General features: G+C 41.8%; 1 protein-coding gene across 1 annotated transcript; it reads right to left on the minus strand.

The window, feature by feature from the left end:
- Positions 1-10: 10 nt before the first annotated feature.
- ndnf (neuron-derived neurotrophic factor) lies at positions 11-20,693 on the minus strand. The gene is made up of 4 exons (XM_007891487.2): positions 20,311-20,693; positions 8,063-8,257; positions 5,844-5,968; positions 11-1,930 (listed from the first exon to the last, which is right to left on the minus strand). The coding sequence occupies exons 1-4, from the start codon at positions 20,322-20,324 to the stop codon at positions 525-527; spliced, it is 1,740 nt and encodes a 579-aa protein (XP_007889678.1). The 5' UTR covers positions 20,325-20,693; the 3' UTR covers positions 11-524.
- Positions 20,694-21,357: the final 664 nt, after the last annotated feature.

Raw genomic sequence — 21,357 nt, forward strand, 5'->3', positions numbered from 1 at the left:
CAAACAGATAGTTAGAATTGTATTTTAATGGGATGATTCTTAAAGTTTACAATCATAAAAACATAGACATTTAAGACTGAACTTTATTCTTATAAAATAATTTACAGATTTCCTATGATCTATATTGCATGTACGATTAACAGGGCAGCTAGATAAAGCGGCTTGCTTCAGCAATTTTGAATGATGAAATAATTTAGATGCAGTTCATGCAGTGTAGAAATCCAAAAGGTGACAGCACTTGAATCTTCTCCAGTCACTGTAAACCAATCTTATTCAATGTCAGATGTGGCAAATGACTTATGAACATGCAACTGCAAGGGCCAGATGCTAACTGGGTACATCAGGCTCAGTCTCTTCAAATAACCATTGAATTATGTAAACATAAATATACAAGTAGATATCTTTCTAAATAGTACAAATACATGTTGCAACGTCTCAGCTGTATAAGTAGTCAGTCTGTATATTTTCATCTAGTGAAATAATGTTCATAGTTCAATAAAGTTTTGAGTCTATACATGGAGTCACTAACAAGACCTCCTTGTTTTTACCAGTTTACTCTGATACTTGACAGAGTGTCCTCCATGTCCTATGACATAAACATCCAGAAGGTACGATTTGCCAGGCTGTAGTCCTCTGATTGTCTCTGTAGTCACTGCTTTCTGTAGGATCTGACTGTGGAAGTATTTGCAGACAACCTTCTCAGATTTCTTTCTGGTGTCGGGTCCAATACATTGGTTCTGCTCTCTTCTCTTCTGTTCCTCGCTGTAATTGTTTTCCACAAGTTTTTTATAAACGCAGAACTTGTTCCTCTCCTGTGTGCCCAGCCACGCCACAGTCACCGAAGAGCAAGTACGGAGTTTGTCAAAGACTTTAATGCGCATGTCTTCAGGTACTGAAGGGAATGGTTGCTTGTTTGCCCTGGTGCTAGCCAGGATCTTGAGCATGGATGCACCTTTCTTGCTCCCTCTGAGCCTGATCAAATACTTGGCTTTAGGTTTTCCCCTCAGCTGGAAGTGGCGGACACCTTCAACATTCTGTGAAAGCAGCAGCTTTCCATCTCTTCTGACCTGGATTTGGACAGTGTCCAAACATGAGTGCACATAGAGCATCACTTTCTGGTGAGAGGAGACAGGAGCGAACCTCAGGAACTTGGCACCCTTTCTTTTAACAAACACATCAGTCACTTTCCCATCTTTCAGCTCCATTGTCTTCTGCTTAGTCTCCTCCTTGGTTTTAGCAAAGGTCCCCACATAGGCAGTGCTCATATTCGAGATGGCGTTAACCGCAAAAATGTCAAAATAGTACTGAGTATCTGGCTTCAGGTCTGACACAGTGAAAATGTTTTTGTTTCCAATGCAGATCTGCTGAAGGTCCACCTTTCTTCCTCTAGACATTTGCCGAGACATCCGTGTTGTGACTGGTTTGGCCATGTTCGATCGCTCTCTGCCATAGTCACTGTCCGAAGCAAAACCAAAATGAGCAAAGTCAAAGGGGCTGAAGTCTAGTCCAGGCTTAGGAGCTGTCATAAAGGCGTCGTCAACATTTAATTTTGTTTCCACTGCACAAAGACTTTTGAAGTTATGCTCTTTATTGATGATCACACAGTACTCGATGGGCTGCCTCAGTTGTGTGAGGGTAGGACTGGGTTTCCAAGCCAAGGTGACAGTTGTACGTCCAAGCGAAGTCACATCTACCCGTGGATCATACGGAAGCTCAGGATAAGGTTGATCTGATTCAGGAGTAGTTGTTGCATATACTTTGAAATTTGTATCTTTCTCTGTTGAAATCAGCTCCAAACGGTACAAACCGGATGGTGAGTTGGATGCTGCAAAGGATTCAACATCATTGCCTTTGTAAGAGTACAGATCAGTTCCTAGTTCATTCAGTACCTGCTGTTTTTGCCTCTGCTGATCAAGTGGCTCTGGTTCTCCTGTGGACAAAAAGAAAGCCAAATGAATATTAACTTGGTGGAAATTCTTACCTCAGAACAATGTCCTCCCCAACGATTAAAAACAAATTCTTATTCCACATGCAATGGGATCATCAATGCACATATATGATATGAAATATATATGTTATAGTTTGTAGGCGTTGTGGGCCTCTGATTGAAGTGAAAATGAAGGTGTCTGGATTGACAGGATTCAGGAATCTAGGGCATAATTTTCATTGACTTACTAAGAACAGGAGGAAATTTCAACCCTCCTTTCCTGCATTCTGCATTACATTATCATATGAAAATCTCTAAAAGTGGTGATGATGAGATATTTCTGGTTCAAACATGCTAACTTCTGAACCTAATTATTTATAATTGGAAGATAATACAGAGTTTCCAAGTGTTTTGCCAACAGCCGTTAATTCCTGGTAAAGACACTGATTTCAGAATCGATATTTAATTAAGGAATAAGAGTAAAATGAGTGGGAACACAGTTAAATTCCAAGATAAATTGAGAAGAAACAACACGTTGCAATCAAGTTTATTATTTTTATTCTCAACCACCGAATTCACCTACAAAGTACAGTCCCTACACTTCACAGTAAATGATAATAATAATAATCCTTGCATTTCATATAGCGCCTTATCATGTTTTGGAGATGTCTCAAAGTGCTTCACAGGATATACTGTAAAGCAAATTGACTGTATTGCTGTGCGCAATTGGCTGCCGCGTTCGCCCACAAATATACAGTCAATTCACTTTACAGTGTGTTCTGTGAAGCGCTTTGGGACGTCCTCCCAACGTGAAAAGCACTATATCAAATGCAAGGATTATTATTGTTATTATTATTATATTTTCTTAATTGTGTGAAGCAAATTGAACATTCTCCCCGTGTGTGACAAGCACTATATCAAATGCAAATATTATTAAAAATGCATGAATTTAATGTATATTTAAAATCAATGCAGCAATACGTTAAAATGAATTATCTTCTAATGGCTCAAAGAAACAAAACAACAAGTGTTATTGTTGGAGATGTTGTCCTTCAGATGAGACTTTAAACAGATGAGGTCTCATCTGCCAGTTCAAGTGGACGTTAAATATTCCATGGCACTGTTCAAAAAGAGAAGGAAGTTTCTCCTTGTCTCCTGCCAACAATCCCCCAAATAAAAGCAAATGGTCACTCGCTCCATGGTTGATTGTGGGACTTTGCTCTGCACAAATTGGCTCTTGCGTTTTGCCCACAAAATACACAGTCAATCTACTTTACAGTTTATCCTGTCAAGCACTTTGAGCTGCCTCAACAAAATGATAAAGCGCTACATCAAATGCAAGGATTATTATTTATTATATGAAATAGAGGACCCGGAAGGATCTCTCACACTTTATGGTCATGTTACATTAAGTGCATTTAGAAGATATAGGTTTTACGTTTTGTTTTTTCTCACAACCAATTGTTCTCATATAATTTTCTCCCTCCCTTTTTTCTACCCTGAAGGTAATTAAATCTTTTTTCTACTGAGGTAAGGTTACACGGATCCTGATTACCCTGTGGTACCTTGTCCACACAGTTGTAATTTATATGTGAGCCTTGACAGTGAGTCCTGGGAGACTATCCAATTGCACACGGCATCCAATTGAGCCTGATCCTCTCCTCACTTGTGGGAGAAATTCCACCTCGCTCTAGATTGACTCTATTTATGTTGCATTTTAGATCATCCTGAATTTGCAAATTGTTGAATTCAGGCTTAACTGAAGTCAGTTTTCTGGCAGTTCTTAAAAGAATCTAAGAATTTGTCAAATTCTGGATGCACTGAAATGTTACATAAATTTAAATCTAAATTTAAAGAGTAAATCCTGACCAAAGGGGAATTTATCACTACGATTGTCCCCACATATTCTTCCAGGAGGAGCCTTTGGTTACTCTTCAAGAGTGGAAGTACTGATTAACTTTTTCCTCCTTTATTTAGCCGCCCTTCCTGGAAACCTGTTCCAGTCATTAATTACCCTCTGAGTAAAGAGAAACTTTCTGATATCTGTCCTAAAATTGCCTTTTGTAACTCTAAACTCACCAAGTGTGTGCTCTTGGTGTATCCTAAAGTGTTAACTAAAAAACAGACCAGGATTTGAACCTATAACTTTCTTAACTGCATGATCAAGTGCTCACCAAATCTGCTAGTCTAATTATAGTGTCTAATAAAGTATTTCTTAAAAAATTTCTTGATAAGAAATGTGTAATTTCAAATTTCTAAAATATGGAATGTCCTGAATACATTTTAGCACATTTGAACTTTATATATTCAGGTAATTACACATTTCTTATTCAGAAATTGTTATAAAATGCTAAAAATTAGATATTGTCAAAATGCATTCATCCTAGCGCCACAAAGAGCAGCATTCCCCCTGGGCTTTAATAAATAATTTATGCCCTAATCCATCAGCAAACACATTGCACCGTTCACAATAACATCAATAATATATCACCTTCAGTGGAAAATAATTTTTCATCTTGCAATTAGATCGCTCAATAATCATAAAAGACCAAATGTAGAAAATTCATGGGAAATGTACAAGCTTATTCTGAAAGGCCACTATATTATTTTCATGTAGTAATTTATGTGAAAACCTAGTCTCCACATAAGCAATTTGTGTATCACGTGCGACAAATGCCGGCTTAGTTGTAAAAGACACTGCCAACGGCTAAATTAAATGTTCACAGATGTGTCTAGGATTGTTCTGCAAGTTTCTTTAGCAAGGCTCAAGGTCAGGATTGTACTACAACCTGGCAGAATGTTTACTGTAGGTGATAGCTACTGATCTCTGTCGACTAGATTATTTCTACATCTAAATTGTATTTATTTAGTGAAGGTATTTATGCACAATATCCCAGTTAAGCTTGAAATCCTATTTCCATTGGGCTTCTATCCAAGTGAAGTCATGCAGTACAGGAAACAAAATGGATACAATAAAGATATGGATGATACCTCCATGGGGAGTTCCAAGCGCTCAGTTTGCTGTTGCTGACATTTCAAATTAAGAGTCTGTATGGCTGGATATCGACTGTGTATCTGCATGTAGTAACTAGACAAGCTGCTTCCACTTAACATGAATAAAACTAAGCCATTTTGTCTTCTGTATTGACTACAGATCGCCTCTATGGTACTAATCTTTTAATGATTAGAATCTTTCTGATAAATATCTAATTATCTAATAATCCATGCATCTGATACAGTGAGTTAACATGTCATTAAAATGTCTCAAATTGCTTCACAGGATTTACTGCAGAGTGTAGTGACTGTATATTTTGTAGGTGAAAGAACCTACCAATTTGTGAAAGCAATATCTCGCAAACAACCATGAAGGTAATGATGAATTGTATCGGCAGGGTTTGTGGCCAGGGCATCAGGAGAAACTCTCTTCTCTTTTCAAATAGTGTCTTGGGATTTTTGACATCTACTTGAATGGGCAGACGGGACTAGAGTTTAACATCTTATCTGAAGGATGGCACTTTGACCATAGAGTGCTCCTCCACTAATACACAAATCATGCTAGACTGTGAGCTATCTATGCCAATTTACCTAGTGATTTTGTTTACCAATTTACCCAGTGCTCCAAGACGCCATCCGGGTTGAAGGGTGCTATATAAACGCAAGTTGTTGTTGTTGCTGCTTATGCTTTATCGCAGTTGTAAAATAATTTTCAATAATGTTTATCCTAAACATTTTTACTCTTAAAATTGGAATTAGATCAGAGCCTTTACTCACTAAGTTATTTTTCTTACAAGATTTTTTCAGTGACATTCATTTGACTGAAGAGAAAGCAAATTCCACCAACTATGTGGATTTTATTTTGAAGGAACTAATCTTTTATTTCTCATCTTATTGCTTTTTGTTTCATCAACACTCTTACCAGAACCTTCTCCACTTGACTCTTCCGGCAGTTCTTGAAGACTTAGTTTCCATTCCAAGGGGGCGTCACATGGTGTAATGGTAATTAATAAGGGAGTATTGTCCTCTTCAACCACAAAATAATATCTGCAAAAGAAAAGTGCAAGCAGTAAAATCTGCTTCTCAGATACTTCGCGTCTCAAAATAATCAATGGAAACTGGAAAATTTGGACGAAAATCTGGCCACATACAGATACGTATTGCCACTAATTAAGTCATTTGGTGAAATGAACAGAAAACAACTTTGAATATGAAATTTAGTAACTACATTTGGTATTATGGCAAACAGCAAATGATTGTCCATTGTTTCCCAAAATTGTGAATATGAGTTAATGGAGGCTTATGTTTGTCAACTGAACCTCAGCAATGGCTAGGTTTCATTGATTGATATAGAATACAATTTATCATGTTTGATGTGTTATGTACCTTAACAAAGAGTGTTATTTGTTTGATCTTATGTATTTTCTAACTTAGCGCTTACAGCATACAATTACTGTAATGGGATAGGACCTCACAAGATGCCAGCTGACCTTCAGAATTTACATAAATAAATCACCTTCCTTTACATAGAATGGCTCAGCAAAGAACAATTTACTTATATCTAGGCTAGGCATGAAAATATTTAGGTGATTATGCATGTTGGAAGATCTTGTACTGAGACGGTAAAGTAAGAGAACATAGGTTTAGAGTTGTTAGAGGAAATTTTAGGACAGACACCAGGAAGTGTTTTCTTTACTCAAAGGAAATTAATGACTGACACAGGTTCCCAGGAAATCTGGATGAGGCCAGGATGCTGGACTCATTTAAAAACAAGTGCCATGCTGTGATGGGAGATGGTAGGGTGGGTATTCTGGAGGGATGAGATCAAATGGGCCGAAAGACTTACTTGATCAAAAGCAACTGTATGTTCTTGACTGATCAAATTCACGTTAAAGTATAATTTAGAATTTTTTTTAGCTTAGAAAAATTATAAAATTCTTAGAAAACCAATGGATAGGTTATTTTCTAAAGTTTGTGAAAAGAAAATATAGTGACTATGAAGCGTAAATGAATGCATGTGGATATCATTTATAAAGTACATTTCTACACACAATAACATACATTTTGAGGAAATGTTTGTTGGGATGATGGTCCTGTCCCAAGAATCAAAACTTTTGCCAAGATCTGCCTGACCCTGGCATCTGACACAAAAATACTGCAAAAAGCTATGTAAATAGAGCTCCATCAAGTGGCAGGAAATAGATACTGTAACATTTCAATTTACTCCACAGGTCCTATGGATTTACAATGATATTTTCTGCAATTTGATGTTGAAATAAAACAAATGCAGAATCTTAGATTAGGGTGATTGTTCCATTTTTCACTGATATATACTGTTTTTCTTAGCATTAGACGGATCTCTGCAGTCTAATGAGAGCAGATCATGCATCAGGCTTGTTATTCAAAGGTCTGTGTTTTTATTCCATTTTAAAATATTTCTATAATTTCTATGTATTATAGGGGATATTACAGGCTTGAAGCTGCATTCTGTTTCTCCATTCTACAGTACATCAAAGCTCTAATGAACCCTATCGTTAGTTGAGTTACCCTCAAACTTCGTATTATCAACATACTATCCATGTAAAAAGATTTTTTTCTTGATATCTTGATTGACCCTCAGACTTGATTTTGTGATTATGTGTGGACCAAGGTTCTGCAATTTCATGACGCATGTTGGTATCCCTCATGCACTGTTCTAAACTTAAAAGCATTTGGGATTGCGTATTATAGGTTCCATCATTCAGGCGATAAACAATATGAAAGAAGATTGATTGGAATGTCCAAACATAATATGCTACAATCAAGGAATAAACCATATGCTTTCAGTTTGCAAATGCATTATTTGGAGTAATTTTAACTATAATTTCCACAAACCAGTAGCTTGGATATATATTCAATCCAGTAGCTGATAGTGTGTCCAGCAGTGTACTCAACTTCACTTAGGTGATAATGAATAGAAAGCTGAGAGTTTAATATGGGTTTTAGCAAATCAATGCAAGAATAAAGCAATTCAACAACTGGTACAAACTATGTTCTAGTAAATATCCTTCTGTCTGGTTATGATTTGATCTCTATTTATCATGGACTCCACCAATTAAGATAGAGTAAAGATATTGTTCTTATAACATAGTTGCAAGTTACCTTTTAGGTGTGTCCCTAAAAAGATAGCCACTGATCTCTGCTCCATCTGGGATAACAGATGAATCATGGAAGAGAGACTTGTCTCGAAGTTGCATCTGAAAGAGTTCCTCGTCTCTTGTTGGTAGCTTCTGAGCTCTGGGGTTCATTGCTAACAGCAACAGCGATGCCACTGCCCAGGAAACAGTCAGCATTGTCCTGAAATAAAGACAATATTGGTTTCAAGTCAGCGTTAACAATGCAAAAAATACTGTTATAATGATTTTACAACAAGTAGCTTTAAAATAATAACATTGGACTATTAGTTTGTGATGCATTATTGTTCAAAGCAGAGAAAATAAATCACTAATTTCCAGAAGACACTAGTTAATAATTATAATAATAATAATAATAACCCTTGCATTTGATATAGCACTTTATCACGTTGTCAAGATGTCTCAAAGTGCTTCACAGATATACTGTAAAGAGTAGTCATTGTGTGTTTTGTGGGCAAAATGCAGCACCAAATTGTGCGTAGCAACATTCCACAAATAGTCGTGGATTGGGTGAACAAATTTATTTGTTCATTCATTTATTTATTCATTTATTTATTTTTAGTTTCATCATTGTGATATGACCATGTCAAATGAAAGCAATACAATGACATTATTTTATTAACAAATAACTTCATGGTGTTATGACTGACATTGGCAGGAAACATGTTTATAAATAGACCTTTAAACCTCTGTACAATGTCATTACTGCACTAATGATATATGCTTGAAGAAAAAATCTGAGAAAAGAAAATGAAATCTTGGAACACACTACTAGAGTTCTGCAGCTAAACATGAACCACAGCCGCCGGCCAGCAATTTCCAGTTTCAATATTGGACAATGATAAAACACAATCAGCCTTCTAACATAACTGTCTCTGCAGCTGCAAACATAGAGACTGTCTTTTGTGTTTTTTTCTTTGTTTAAGCAGAAAGATTTTTTTTTGGCTGCCTTGTTTCGTCCACAAATATACGACCAATTCACTTTACAGTATATCTGTGAAGCGCTTTGAGACGTTGAGAAGACATGAAAAGCGCTATATCAAATGCAAGGATTATTATTATTATAAAGATTTGCAAGCACAAAATTAAACAAATGGTAAGGGTAGGCATTCTGAACTTCCACAAATATGCATTTGGGGGAACAAATCACACAGTTAGCATCAATGATAGTTAACAACACCCCACCCACGCCCTGTGTATTAAGGCCATAATTGTGTAAGATAGCGTCTGAAACTATTTGTCTTGTTGATCATAGTCTTCCTATTTCCGTATCATTTTGCAGCTCTACTCATTCATTTCCGTTTTTATGCAAGAAGTAATATAATATAGTTTTCCCTTCTGTTCATTTTAAATTTAACTAGAGATACCACATCGTTTTCTGATAGGGGAAAAGAATGATTCAGTTCAGAGGTGCAAGTAAGTCAATATCAGTTACCTGGCAGGGGGCACTGCCCCCTCTGCCCCCTCTGCTGTATCCCTGCTGCCAAGGAAATTCCTTGCCTGATTTACAATTAAAAAGTGATAACTCTGAGGAAGTTGTTTCCCTAGAGATTCTTAAGCAATTATGTACAGAGAGGAAACTGAATGAGGGGCTGTGGAAAAGAGAGTTTATTCTAAGAATGAGAAGACCTGAGAACCAGTGAGTGGACCTTCATTACATGAAGATTTGGTTGTGTACTCCATCATTTCCGAGAAATGTTATTTTGCGGTCACTGTATTGTAAACAACATAGTAGTGTTACAAAGTTGGAGAGTGGTATTATCCTCCTGAGTGATGATGCAGGTTACCTCTCCAACTTCAAAAACCATACGACAATTTTGGAGTTAGGTCAAATGGCCTCCTTCTGTGCCGTAGGATTCTATGATTCTATAAATTTGCAGGGCTATGGGGTAAGAGCGGGATAGCGGGATTAGTTGTATAGTTCTTTCAAAGACCTGGCACAGGGGTGATGTACCAAATGTCCTCCTTCTGTACTGTAAGATTCTATGACCCTATGAAATCTTCTTTAAGAGGATGAACTGTGTCATGTGCAATTTGTAGGATACTATTGAGACAGTTACCAGAAATGCTTGAGGCCTCTGAGATTACGATCCCACCCTTTTTGCTCTGCAAGCCATTATAACAAGTTGTGACTTTTACTTTTCTGGCTGTAGACCGACCTTTCCTGATCTATGAGGAAGGATCATACAGGCCAGCCATGCCAAAACTGCATCTCTGGCATCTCAGGACAGGCTGACAGCTCAGCACTTCCGTGGCCAGAAGTCTAAAATGGCGAGCACACCTGGAAGTAACAGGAGGGACTGTTTACCTTGTTGTCCCAGCTGCAGTTGTTCCTGAAGGTGGGACATAGACCCACCTCAGGAGGTTGTGGTAAGTGCCTCTGGAGGCAACAATACCACTATGGTTACAGGCAGCATTTTCTTTTAAGCACGGCTGCAATATAATAAATCCATTACTAAATTTACAGGCTTGTCCTGGGCCACAGGAGAATGTATTCAATGTTTGTGGAACTACAATGAAGTTTGAGTTCCATATGTTGTAGATATATGAAGTTGTATTTACTCAATATTTACCTCAAAGTTACTTTCTCCTTAATAATAAAACAAACTGAAATTAAATACATACATTCTGTGGAAATGATAGTTTGCTATGAAATCATTGTCTGATTTCAGTTCTTTTATCCCCAGCCCCATAATCATTAATTAGTTTTCCTGTTCCCGGATGATATTCCAATAAAGTGTGTGGGAGAACCTCTAGACAACAAAAGATCAACCTCTGATAAAAATAATTACTGTGGCGTCTTTCCTTATGAGTTTAGCGACCAGAGCAACAAGACTTCAAATTGCCCCCATATAAAAAGAATCTTCTATAAAAATGCACATCAACACATAGGAATACATATACAGGACATGCCTTCATATAGACAATCAAATGTGTGCTCACCCTTTCGTACTCATACATATACAAATGTAGGCACATAATCAGTCAGAAATGTCACAATATACCTGCAAATGTTGTACATACAAAAACATGTGTCCCTATTATACACACAAAAATATACGCACACACTCAACATGCACACAAAAATCCAGATGATGTTCCAGTCTTTGGATGACATGTATATATATCTACACTAAAAGAAGCACACACAGTAAATGCATATCTACATACATACAAAAATATGTACATAGCTTCAGGATTGGTGCACAATTTATAATAATAATAATTCTTGCATTTGATACAATGCCTTACCTTGTCTTCAAGACATCTCAAAGCATTTCACAGAATATAATGTAAAGTGTAGTGATGTGTGTTTTGTGGATGAAACTCGGCAGCCAATTGCGCACAGCAGTGTCCCACACACAGTCGTGGATTGAATGACCAAATTATATGATGTATCCAATAGACACATACATTTTTGAAGTTGTGCCTAATATTTGAGGGTGATCTTAATTACCATTGAGAAATGCATTTTATGGTAACACTCAATTAAACTAAAGGTGCTTCCATCAAAGTTCGATCCATGGCTATCTTAACATAAAACTAAGAAGTGAACAGCTTCCAGGACTATCATGCGCTGGAGGGATAAATCTGCCTGAAATACACAAACAGTAAATCCTATAAAACACTTTGAGTCATTGCAATGATGTGACAAGGCATCATTCCGAATACAATAATTATCAAATACAAGGTGTCAGCCTAGCTCAGTTGGTAGCACACTTGCTTCCGAATCACAAGTCCCACAGCAGGACTTTTGAGCTCATAGTCTACCTTGTCACTTGTGTATAACTGCGTGCTGCAATGTCAGGAGTGCCATCCTTTGGATAAAATGTTAAATCGAGGTCCCATCATGGCTGTTCAGTGGACATTAACGATCCCATGGCATAATTTGAAAAGAGAAGGGAGTTTCACCTGGTTTCACCTGGTGGCATAGCCAACAATCCTCAAAGTAAAATAGATCATTCACTAAATGGCTGTTTGTGAGACATTGCTGTACATTATTTGGCTGCCATGTTTACCTACTCATACACACTTTACGGTAAATTGTTCCAGACATTTTGACCACGTAGTAAGGCCAGTATATCAAACGTAAAGATTTTTATTATCATTTAAGAGGGTTTTGAGAAGGAACACATGACAACAACATGCATTGATACAGCGTCCCAGAGCGCTTTAAGAAAGAATGAGAAAGAAACCTTTTTAAATCTATTTAATCTTAAAACATTGGATTAATCATTGTGAGAGGTGTAAGAAAACAAAGACTAGAATTCTATGTAAATGGAGAGAATAAACCGCTTAAGGATCCAACTCAATGTTGCTATTCCACTTTTTTTTCTTTTTGAACATATCACTCACTGGCAACTTTGGCCTCATCGGGGAAATATCAGAGGCTAAATTTACAACCAGAACCAGGGTTAGGAATCGGAAACAAAAACACCCCTGAAAACGCGCAGAATGACTTGCGCCCAAACCGAACTGGTTGGATTGTGTGTTGCAAACCGGAATGAGTGAGGTTCAACTTTCAAGTGAATGAGAAGTGATGGGGGTCTGAACCTCGCGGGTCCTGGTACTGATCGGTCCCAGCAAATACTTTCCTGGCATTTAGTGGTGGGTTTAAGCGCCTGTCCTCCTTGTGAACCCCATAAACATGTTCTGACAGATTGACTTCTATGCCAAGGCCCTCACATCACATCTCTCTTTTTACAGCTTGTCATTGTGGGAGGCAGTTTGTTTGCCAGAAAGTCTCACTGCTGCGGTGCTCCTCACATCTCACCTCCTGTTGATCCAATTAAAGGGGCAACGCGACGAGGCGGTGTGGGGGAGAGCAGAGGAGAGGGGGGAGCAGCCATCTGCTCATCTTAGACAGTTTCTTTTAATAATAAACAACGTCTAATTCGAAGAAGAGCTGTGCGACTGTTTGTTTTAATCGTAGAAGAGCATCTGCACCATTTATTTTATTGCTGTGAACGATATTTTCAGCGCCTTGGGACGTCCTCCCTACGTGAAAGGCGCTATACCAATGTAATCTTGTTGTTGTTGTTGTTGTTGTTGTATGTGCACGTTATTCAGGTTGATGTTATTCTGCGGTGTCGGTTCCAAAAGCCGAGCTGTTCCAATGCAAAAAGCCAATCCCGTGTTCATGTCCCTCACAGTCATCCACCAAACGGAAATATCAGACGCGATCGCAACTGACATATAAAATAGGAGATATTATACATTGCGCTGACAGACAGTCCCCACTTCATCAGCAGCAGCAGCTCCAACAGCTGAAACTAACACTCGGGTCTTGTCAAACAAGAGAGGGATTGGGTTACACAGTCCCGAGATGGCAGTGTGTGAGTGTGAGTGACTTTCCTTTTTCTGGACAGTGTAAAGTGACCGCTTTCCGGGGACAGAAACGTTTGCGTCAGTGCCAACCGATCTGTGATGGAGACATCATCCCCACTGCCCCCCCCCAACCTGACACTGAGAAGGCGCGTCTCCCTGTGAGTTCCCGTCAATCCAGATACCCTTCCATCCCAACCCCCGGCCCCCAGACCCCCGGCCCCCCGGCCCCCCCAGCCCCCCGGCCCCCCCAGCCCCCCGGCCCCCCAGCCCCCCCGGCCCCCCCCCCCCCAGCCCCCCGGCCCCCCCAGCCCCCCCGGCCCCCAGCCCCCCGGCCCCCCCCCCCCGCCCCCCCCCCCCCCCCCCCGCCCCCACCCCCCCCCCCCAGCCCCCCCAGCCCCCGGCCCCCAGCCCCCCAGCCCCCCCCCCCCCCCCAGACCCCCGGCCCCCAGCCCCCGGCCCCCAGACCCCCCAGCCCCCAGCCCCCCGGCCCCCCCCAGCCCCCCGCCCCCAGACCCCCAGCCCCGCCCCCCGGCCCCCAGCCCCCCCCCGGCCCCCAGCCCCCGGCCCCCAGACCCCCGCCCCCCAGACCCCCGCCCCCCAGCCCCCAGCCCCCGGCCCCCCAGCCCCCCAGCCCCCCAGCCCCCCGGCCCCCCCAGCCCCCCCGGCCCCCCAGCCCCCCCGCCCCCAGCCCCCCGGCCCCCAGCCCCCCAGGCCCCCAGACCCCCAGCCCCCAGCCCCCCGCCCCCCGGCCCCCGCCCCCCGGTCCCCCAGCCCCCGCCCCCCCAGCCCCCGGCCCCAGCCCCCCAGCCCCCCGGCCCCCCCAGACCCCCCGCCCCCAGCCCCCCAGCCCCCAGCCCCCCGGCCCCCCCCAGCCCCCCGCCCCCAGCCCCCCAGCCCCCCAGCCCCCCGGCCCCCCCAGCCCCCGGCCCCCCAGCCCCCCAGCCCCCCGCCCCCCCCCCCAGCCCCCGGCCCCCCCAGCCCCCGGCCCCGGCCCACTCCTCAGTAAAACGCAACATTCCGCACTCAGCGCAGTAAACTGTCGAGAGCCAAACTCTGCACTGGGCTCCTTACTGCATGAATGGGATTGAGATGAACCTGAAAATGTTACATAGCAGAATATGCCAAGTTCTGCTTTAAAAGCGCCGCATCTGGATTACATAAAGTCCAGCGTTTTATTACAGGGAACGGAGCAGAACGATATGGAAGTGCAGAGAAAATTACAAGGCAGTGCCTACCACCGAGATCCCCAACTTTGTTCTGCCCTCTTTTGTGTATCATTGAAGTTAAATAAACAAAAACGATTCAGCGTTTCAGGGAATTTAAAAGGTTTCCAGAGGTTTATGATTCACGGTATAAATGATACCTCACTGGCACTCTCTGCTAATGACAAAGTTGCCTTTCTGAAGCCATGTATTGTGATTGGTTTTAAGTTGATTTTCACTATAATTGGAAACATAACGCTTACATAGTGCGTACGGCCAATGTAAGTAACTGTCCCCTTACTCTTATTCTCCAAAGTCAATTATAATAGGCGAGAAAATTTGGGTATTTCATCTCTGTGGCACTCCTTGTGAACATATGCTATAATTATAATATTGGAGTTGGTTTGAGCAGAATGGAGTCTAGTTCCAAACCCGCTCTATTCGGCTTGTTGGTAATAAATAGTCTAACATTTCAGCTATGGATCTTCTGGACGCTCCATTGGTAACATCGTGCAAACCTCAACATTGAATTACGGCGCAACTTGTTTGGGTTTTTGACTTCAAAGAGATTTAGGCTTCAAATGTTAGACTGGAACTGTTAGATTATTTAGTCGAGTTTCAACGTGAGGATTAAATTAGCTAACTGCCTGATTTTTTGCTGCTTAGGAAAACGTTTTGTTTGGTTACATTGCAGTGGTGTCAACAGATTTCAGATCCATGTCAACTGTCTGTTAGCGCGTCCCAAAGTACAGTACGAAACGTGCTGTGTATTTTGCAGTGAAATGGGGCAACCAATTTACGCACAGCAATGTCCCACAAACAGCCAGGATGTGAGTGACCAAAAGACATACAACAACTTGCATTTATATGGGGACCCTCACACAGGGTAGTGTCCCGGAGCGCTCATATGCAGAGAGAGATACAGCACCGAGAGGAAAGGGGGAGATGAGGGATGAAAACGGAGAGGAAATCAACACAAAGTAACAAAGACACAGCAAGAGAAAACGAACGAAACAACCAGAGAATAAGATATGATCTTGTGAGAAGAGAGCAAGTGACAGGCGCGGTGGATAAGAACAAGAGACAAAAAGCTAAAGAACAGGAGGTGTTTGTCAGTGAACAGCGGTACGTGCTGACAAGTGTCTGTCTCTGGACTCGTACTATTCACAGTGCCACCTTCAGCCCTTCTGGATTAAAACGATTTGTTTTCTTGGTGCAGCCGTGAAATCGCATTTACCACAGAACCTGTCTGAATAAAATGAAGCCGTGGACAGGTGTGTGTGGCTTTAGGTTAAAGAACAGTTTCGATACAGACCCAAAGAGAGAGAGAGAGAGAGATAGAAGATGTGAACTGAGTCCGACGCCTTCACATGCAGGATCCAAGTCTAATCCTGAGCGAGATAATCACATTAAATAAATAAATCCCGAATAGTTCCACAACAAATCAGTAACATTGAACTGGAAAGTTAGTCAGGATCAACGCAGATTGAATGCGAAGATTTCAACCTGTCCGTCTGTAATTCATCTGAAGTAAATGATGTGCTGTTTATATCACGAGGAGTTATCCTTCGTACTCGCAAGTGGTGGGGGTCCAATGCTTAAAAGTTTCAGAAGTCTTTCCGTACTTTCTTAAACGTATTAAGTGTATAAAGTAGTTATTTCAAGTTTATCGTCTTTCAAGTGTTGTGTTATTATTGATATATTTGTTGTGGCCAATTTATTGATAGTCACGGCGATCGTTCCTGCTCTGAGTTGAACAGTATGAAGCAGACCAGAAATTGGTAGGTACAGTCCTGGATACCTCTGACACGGGAAACGCGGTTCTAAATCATTTTTTTTAAACGATTAAAGACATCAAGTTCAAAGTTCCTGTAACGTCAGGTCTACAAATCTGATGGAAGCGAGTGTGCTGATAAAGGGTTGTATTTCATCATATTCTCAGTGGTAATTGAAAGTATGGTATGTGCATTGGTAACGCACACGCACACCCTCCCGATGATTGTCTACATCTAACACCAACAGCCAGCAATGATGTTTTACAACCTACATGGAGAGAGTGGCGTTTGATTCTGTTTTGATTTATGCAGTGGTCAGCTCGCCTGTTGTCAGATGGAGAGAAGCAGGGATCAGGTTGCACTTGCAAAGCACCCATTATTTCTTTATTCCTTCTGCGTTTGAAACTTAGCCACAACTCTGCTGATTAAAACAGTTGAAATCTGAACTGCAGGAGTTTTGTAACCGTTTTAAACTTTTTTTTTAATTCAGGAAGTTAAAAGAAATCTCTTATGTGCCGTTGTTCCTTTGCAGCGCGGTATGTTACAGTTGAGAATTTATCTTTTCGTGGCAAATACACATTCCAATCGTGTACTGAGTGAAGGAAGTATTTGTACACATTTAGGAAACCGTGTATTATATTTAGCGAAGGGTTTCTTCCACACAGACAAACCCACTTCCTTTCAAGATGACCTGGGACGCGGGCTGTGTGCACAGTGTGGATTTCCATTGATCTGATCTGAAAGTAATTAACAGCCCTTTCGAATACATTTTGTTTGCGTATGTTTGTAAAAAAAATTCTAATCTCTAGAATGAATTTGCAATCCTTGCAACCGAGATGTATTCGAGTCTGGTTGGATTTCAAAACAAACTTAATCTTTGAAAGCACCTTTTTATTAATGGCAAACAGCAAATTAAAATTGTCTTTTTTAAAAAAAATTCTGCAGGGGGCCAAATCGGAATTGAAATCCTCCTCTACTTTGCCTCTATTAATGTGTTCCAGCTCAGTCATAAACACTGACAGGGAATCGCCAGACACACGCTTTGATATTCACATTAGCTTTAGTTACAATTTTACATCGGGACATTTACCAGCTCGGGGCATGTATCCAGAGGGCAAGATGGAAAATAAAATAACCGACTGACGAGGGTTTACAGCTCACAGGGAAGATCGACAACGGTGACTGCACTCCCAAATTGAACATTAAGCAACATTTGTCGTGTTGTTAAAACTTCAATTTCCCCCCAAAATGTAAAGGTCCGTTGAATCCCTTTCATATTTATAACAAGACTGAAACCGATCATTAATAATGTTTCATCTTAAACTATGGGATTCCCCTGAGACCGCGTTTGAACTGATGCCAATCTGGAACAAAAATACTTTGGGGATAATTTCAAGACAAAAAAGGTTTGGAGGGCATATTTTTTGTTTGTTTATTGTGAAAGAAAATTGTCAAGTTAGCTGAGTCTCACTCCCGAATAAAAACGTCGAACTATGTCTGGATACCTCGACGAAAGTTTAACACAGGGAAAAAAAATTGGGCGTAAATAATGGAAAGCTCCGGGTTGTACTTTCTGATCTGCAATGTTCTGAGAAACGGATTTTTGAGCCCAACAACTCACACTGTGACCGAAAGGATCCTTTGCTTTCTCTAACCAATGCAGAGGTTATAACTAACCAATGCCAAAACAAACCAGGACTCAAGAGTTAGAGAGCTGTTAATCTACGATTTCCTGTGTTCAGTGTCAACATCGTCCAAACGATCCTGGAGACTGAATCAATCTACAGGGAAGAGGGACCTCCAGAGGCCGGGAAAAGATCGCTGGCTTGTGATTAGCTGGACTTTTGCACAACCTCCTCTCACGAAAGCTCCCCATGTGATTGAGTGGCTACTTACACACGTTGCCGAGTGTGCAACCAACTGATTCATCACAGAACTGGAAAGTGCTCGGTTCCTCTCCGGAACTGTAACTGCCCTGTGGATTAATTTATCTCAGTCAAAGTGGGTGCAACATGCCACAGATAGATCCGGGAAGAGGAAAGAATAACCACGGGTTTTCAAACCTGATGGGTATCCAATGACCTCCTGCGGGGAGACATGCACATCTTGAGGTTGAGTGAATGAATGAATGCAGGAGGGGGCTTCTTGGCTGTGTTATCCCCCCCCCCCCCCCCCCACCCCCCGGGCGCACCCTCCCACCGGGCTGACACATGGAGGTTGGGCACTTGAATGAAGTGCGGGAGGATGTGGTTGGCACAGACTGAGTCGAACCCCAGCTTCAGGAAAGGAGGAGGAAAACGGGAAGGATATGTAGAGAGAGAGAGAGAGAGAGAGATATTAAAAGGATTTACCGGAAGGATGTTGAAAGATGTTGAGGTTATTATCTACTGTTGATGTTATACAGCCGTTTCCTTTTTTTAAAAAAAAACTTGCATCAAAAGCTTGGCTCAGTCATCCCTTCGTGTTGTTATTACCGATTTGTAGATAAAGACTAAAAACTGAATAACTATGAATAACGGAATAACACAAGATGTTATGATTGTAACTGACTATGTTAATGACGTTTCCAATTGCATCTGAAACGTATTAATAATAATCCTTGCATTTACTGTACTCGTTATTATCTATATACTCCCCCTCCGCCCAGGCTACGGTGGCTACCATCCCATCAAAACCCTTTGTAAAGCCGAGTCCACGAACTAAACTCAGTTGATCATCTTATGAAGCGCAGTTGTTCCTGTATTCCGCGCGGCGCTGGAAGGGTTAATGCAAATAGATCGCGTCTTTCCTTCAACGGAAAACGCAATTTAAAAATTCTTTGCAATAGTGGTGGTATTCACACAGGCTCGATCACTGCATACCTGTGTAATGTTCACATGTGATTTACAGTGAGCCTGACTGATGCTGTTGTATCAATACACCCTGACACACACACACACACACACACATACACACACACACACACACACACACACACACACACACACACACACACACACACACACACACACACACACACACACATACACACACATACACACACACACACACACACACACACACACACACACACACACACACACACACACACACACATACACACACACACATACACACACACACACACACACACACATACACATACACACACACACATACACACACGCAGATGGAGACAGACCTGGTGACAATTCTCCCCCATCGTAAATCCATGGTAAGAAAAGCACCAATAGAGTCCTGGAGAGCTGGAGCCACAAGGCGAGGATAGTGCAAACGACCTCCTTTCAATACTGCTCCAATACTGTTTTTGACGCTCTACTTTACAGGTCAGAACCGACGTTTATTCACCTAAGGTTTATTTTAGACACAATTTTTGTTTTTTTACATAAAAAAGTGGTGCCGGTGAGTGGTCAACAGCCGTAGATTAGTGAATTGCGCACAGCTTTTTATTTAAAAATGTAGCACGAATGGCAACATATTATTCTTCCCCAATCCCGTGTTTTAAACGGAAAGCGGAATATGATCTGAGAAAAGTTTCCAGGACAGATGTTGGTTGTTTAACCAAAACATACAAACCATCCAGACTGGCGAAGACTATTCACTGCTTCGAGGCAGGAGCTGCTTCACCTTAGCGTCAGTGCTGCTGACATTTATATATATGCTCCATAAATAAATATATGTCTCCATACATATAGACAAATGCTTAACTTCCAAGCAGTCGTCGCCAGAGAATAGACTTGTCCAGTTATAGTAAATAGGGCAACAATAAAAGCTCAACAACTGTCTTTAAGCAACGCAGAGTACTGAACGTGAATGTCCCACCAGAACGCAAGAAAGTTTTACTGGGACTTTTGACAGTGCAACCCACAGGCGAATTACTTCTCTGTTTGCTGGAAAGTAAGATTTCTTACCTTGAAGTAGTCATTTTGTCGCGGCAAACTTGGATTGCTGTGTAGTCCAGCCGGATTTTCTCGTTTAAAATTCCACACTTGTTTTAAGGAACAGATAAGACGGGAGGAGATTAAAATGCAGATTTAAGTGAAAATGCAAAGGAAAAAAAAACACCCCTCTGAACGATTGCCTGAGAAAATCAAGTTTATGTGTGTGTGGGTGTGTGTGAGTAGAACAGTGTGTGTGTGTATATATATATATATATCTGTTGTCTGAAGTCCGGGGACAAAGTGAAGCCTGAACACAGAGAAGTGTTATGGGGGCGAAGTGTGAGGATAAGGCTCCGGTTTGACTGCCCTCAGCAATGAAGGTGAGACTTGTGCGTGTGGTGCAGACTGAGCCCCGAGAGTAGTCGGTCCGCTCGGTACCGGGCGGCTGACCAATGGGAAGGGGAGCGCCGCCGCTGCCCACCACTCGCGCCGCGGCCACACTCCCACACCAATTGGGAGGGCGGAGAGCCCGCGGGACCAGCCAATCCGGGAGCGCGCTGCTGGCGGAGCGGCCAATCACACAGCAGCTCCGGCCACCGCCGTCCCTTTATGAATGGAGCCCCCACCCGCTCGGCAGCCGCTCCACACACCGCACCGATCACTCGCTGCCGCACCGCTGAGCTGAGCACTCGCTGCAACACACAGCCGTCCTCACTAACCAGTGGACAAGAACCATCGCTCACCGCACACACACAACCCGTTTCGTGCTTTAAAACCGTGCCCCGTTTTAAACACTGCAGTGCTTTAAACCGTGACATGTGAAACGGTTTACGCGGTGCGGGGTTCCAAACCGCGCAGATGTTTACAACTGCAATGCTATAAAGCGTGCAATATGATTTTTAATAAAATAAATTCGCAGATTGACATAAACGGTCTGTATTTACTACCCATGTTCGTCCTGCCTGCCTCTCACACATTACATCTGACCTGTATTGCAGCTCTTAGAATTAAAACCACCGGATTATTTTGCATTCATTTTATTTCCCTCTTCAATGAATAAACATTCAGATGGGAGAG

This window comes from Callorhinchus milii, unplaced genomic scaffold, assembly GCF_018977255.1.
Source record: "Callorhinchus milii isolate IMCB2004 unplaced genomic scaffold, IMCB_Cmil_1.0 Scaffold1, whole genome shotgun sequence".
NCBI classification, from domain to species: domain Eukaryota; kingdom Metazoa; phylum Chordata; class Chondrichthyes; order Chimaeriformes; family Callorhinchidae; genus Callorhinchus; species Callorhinchus milii.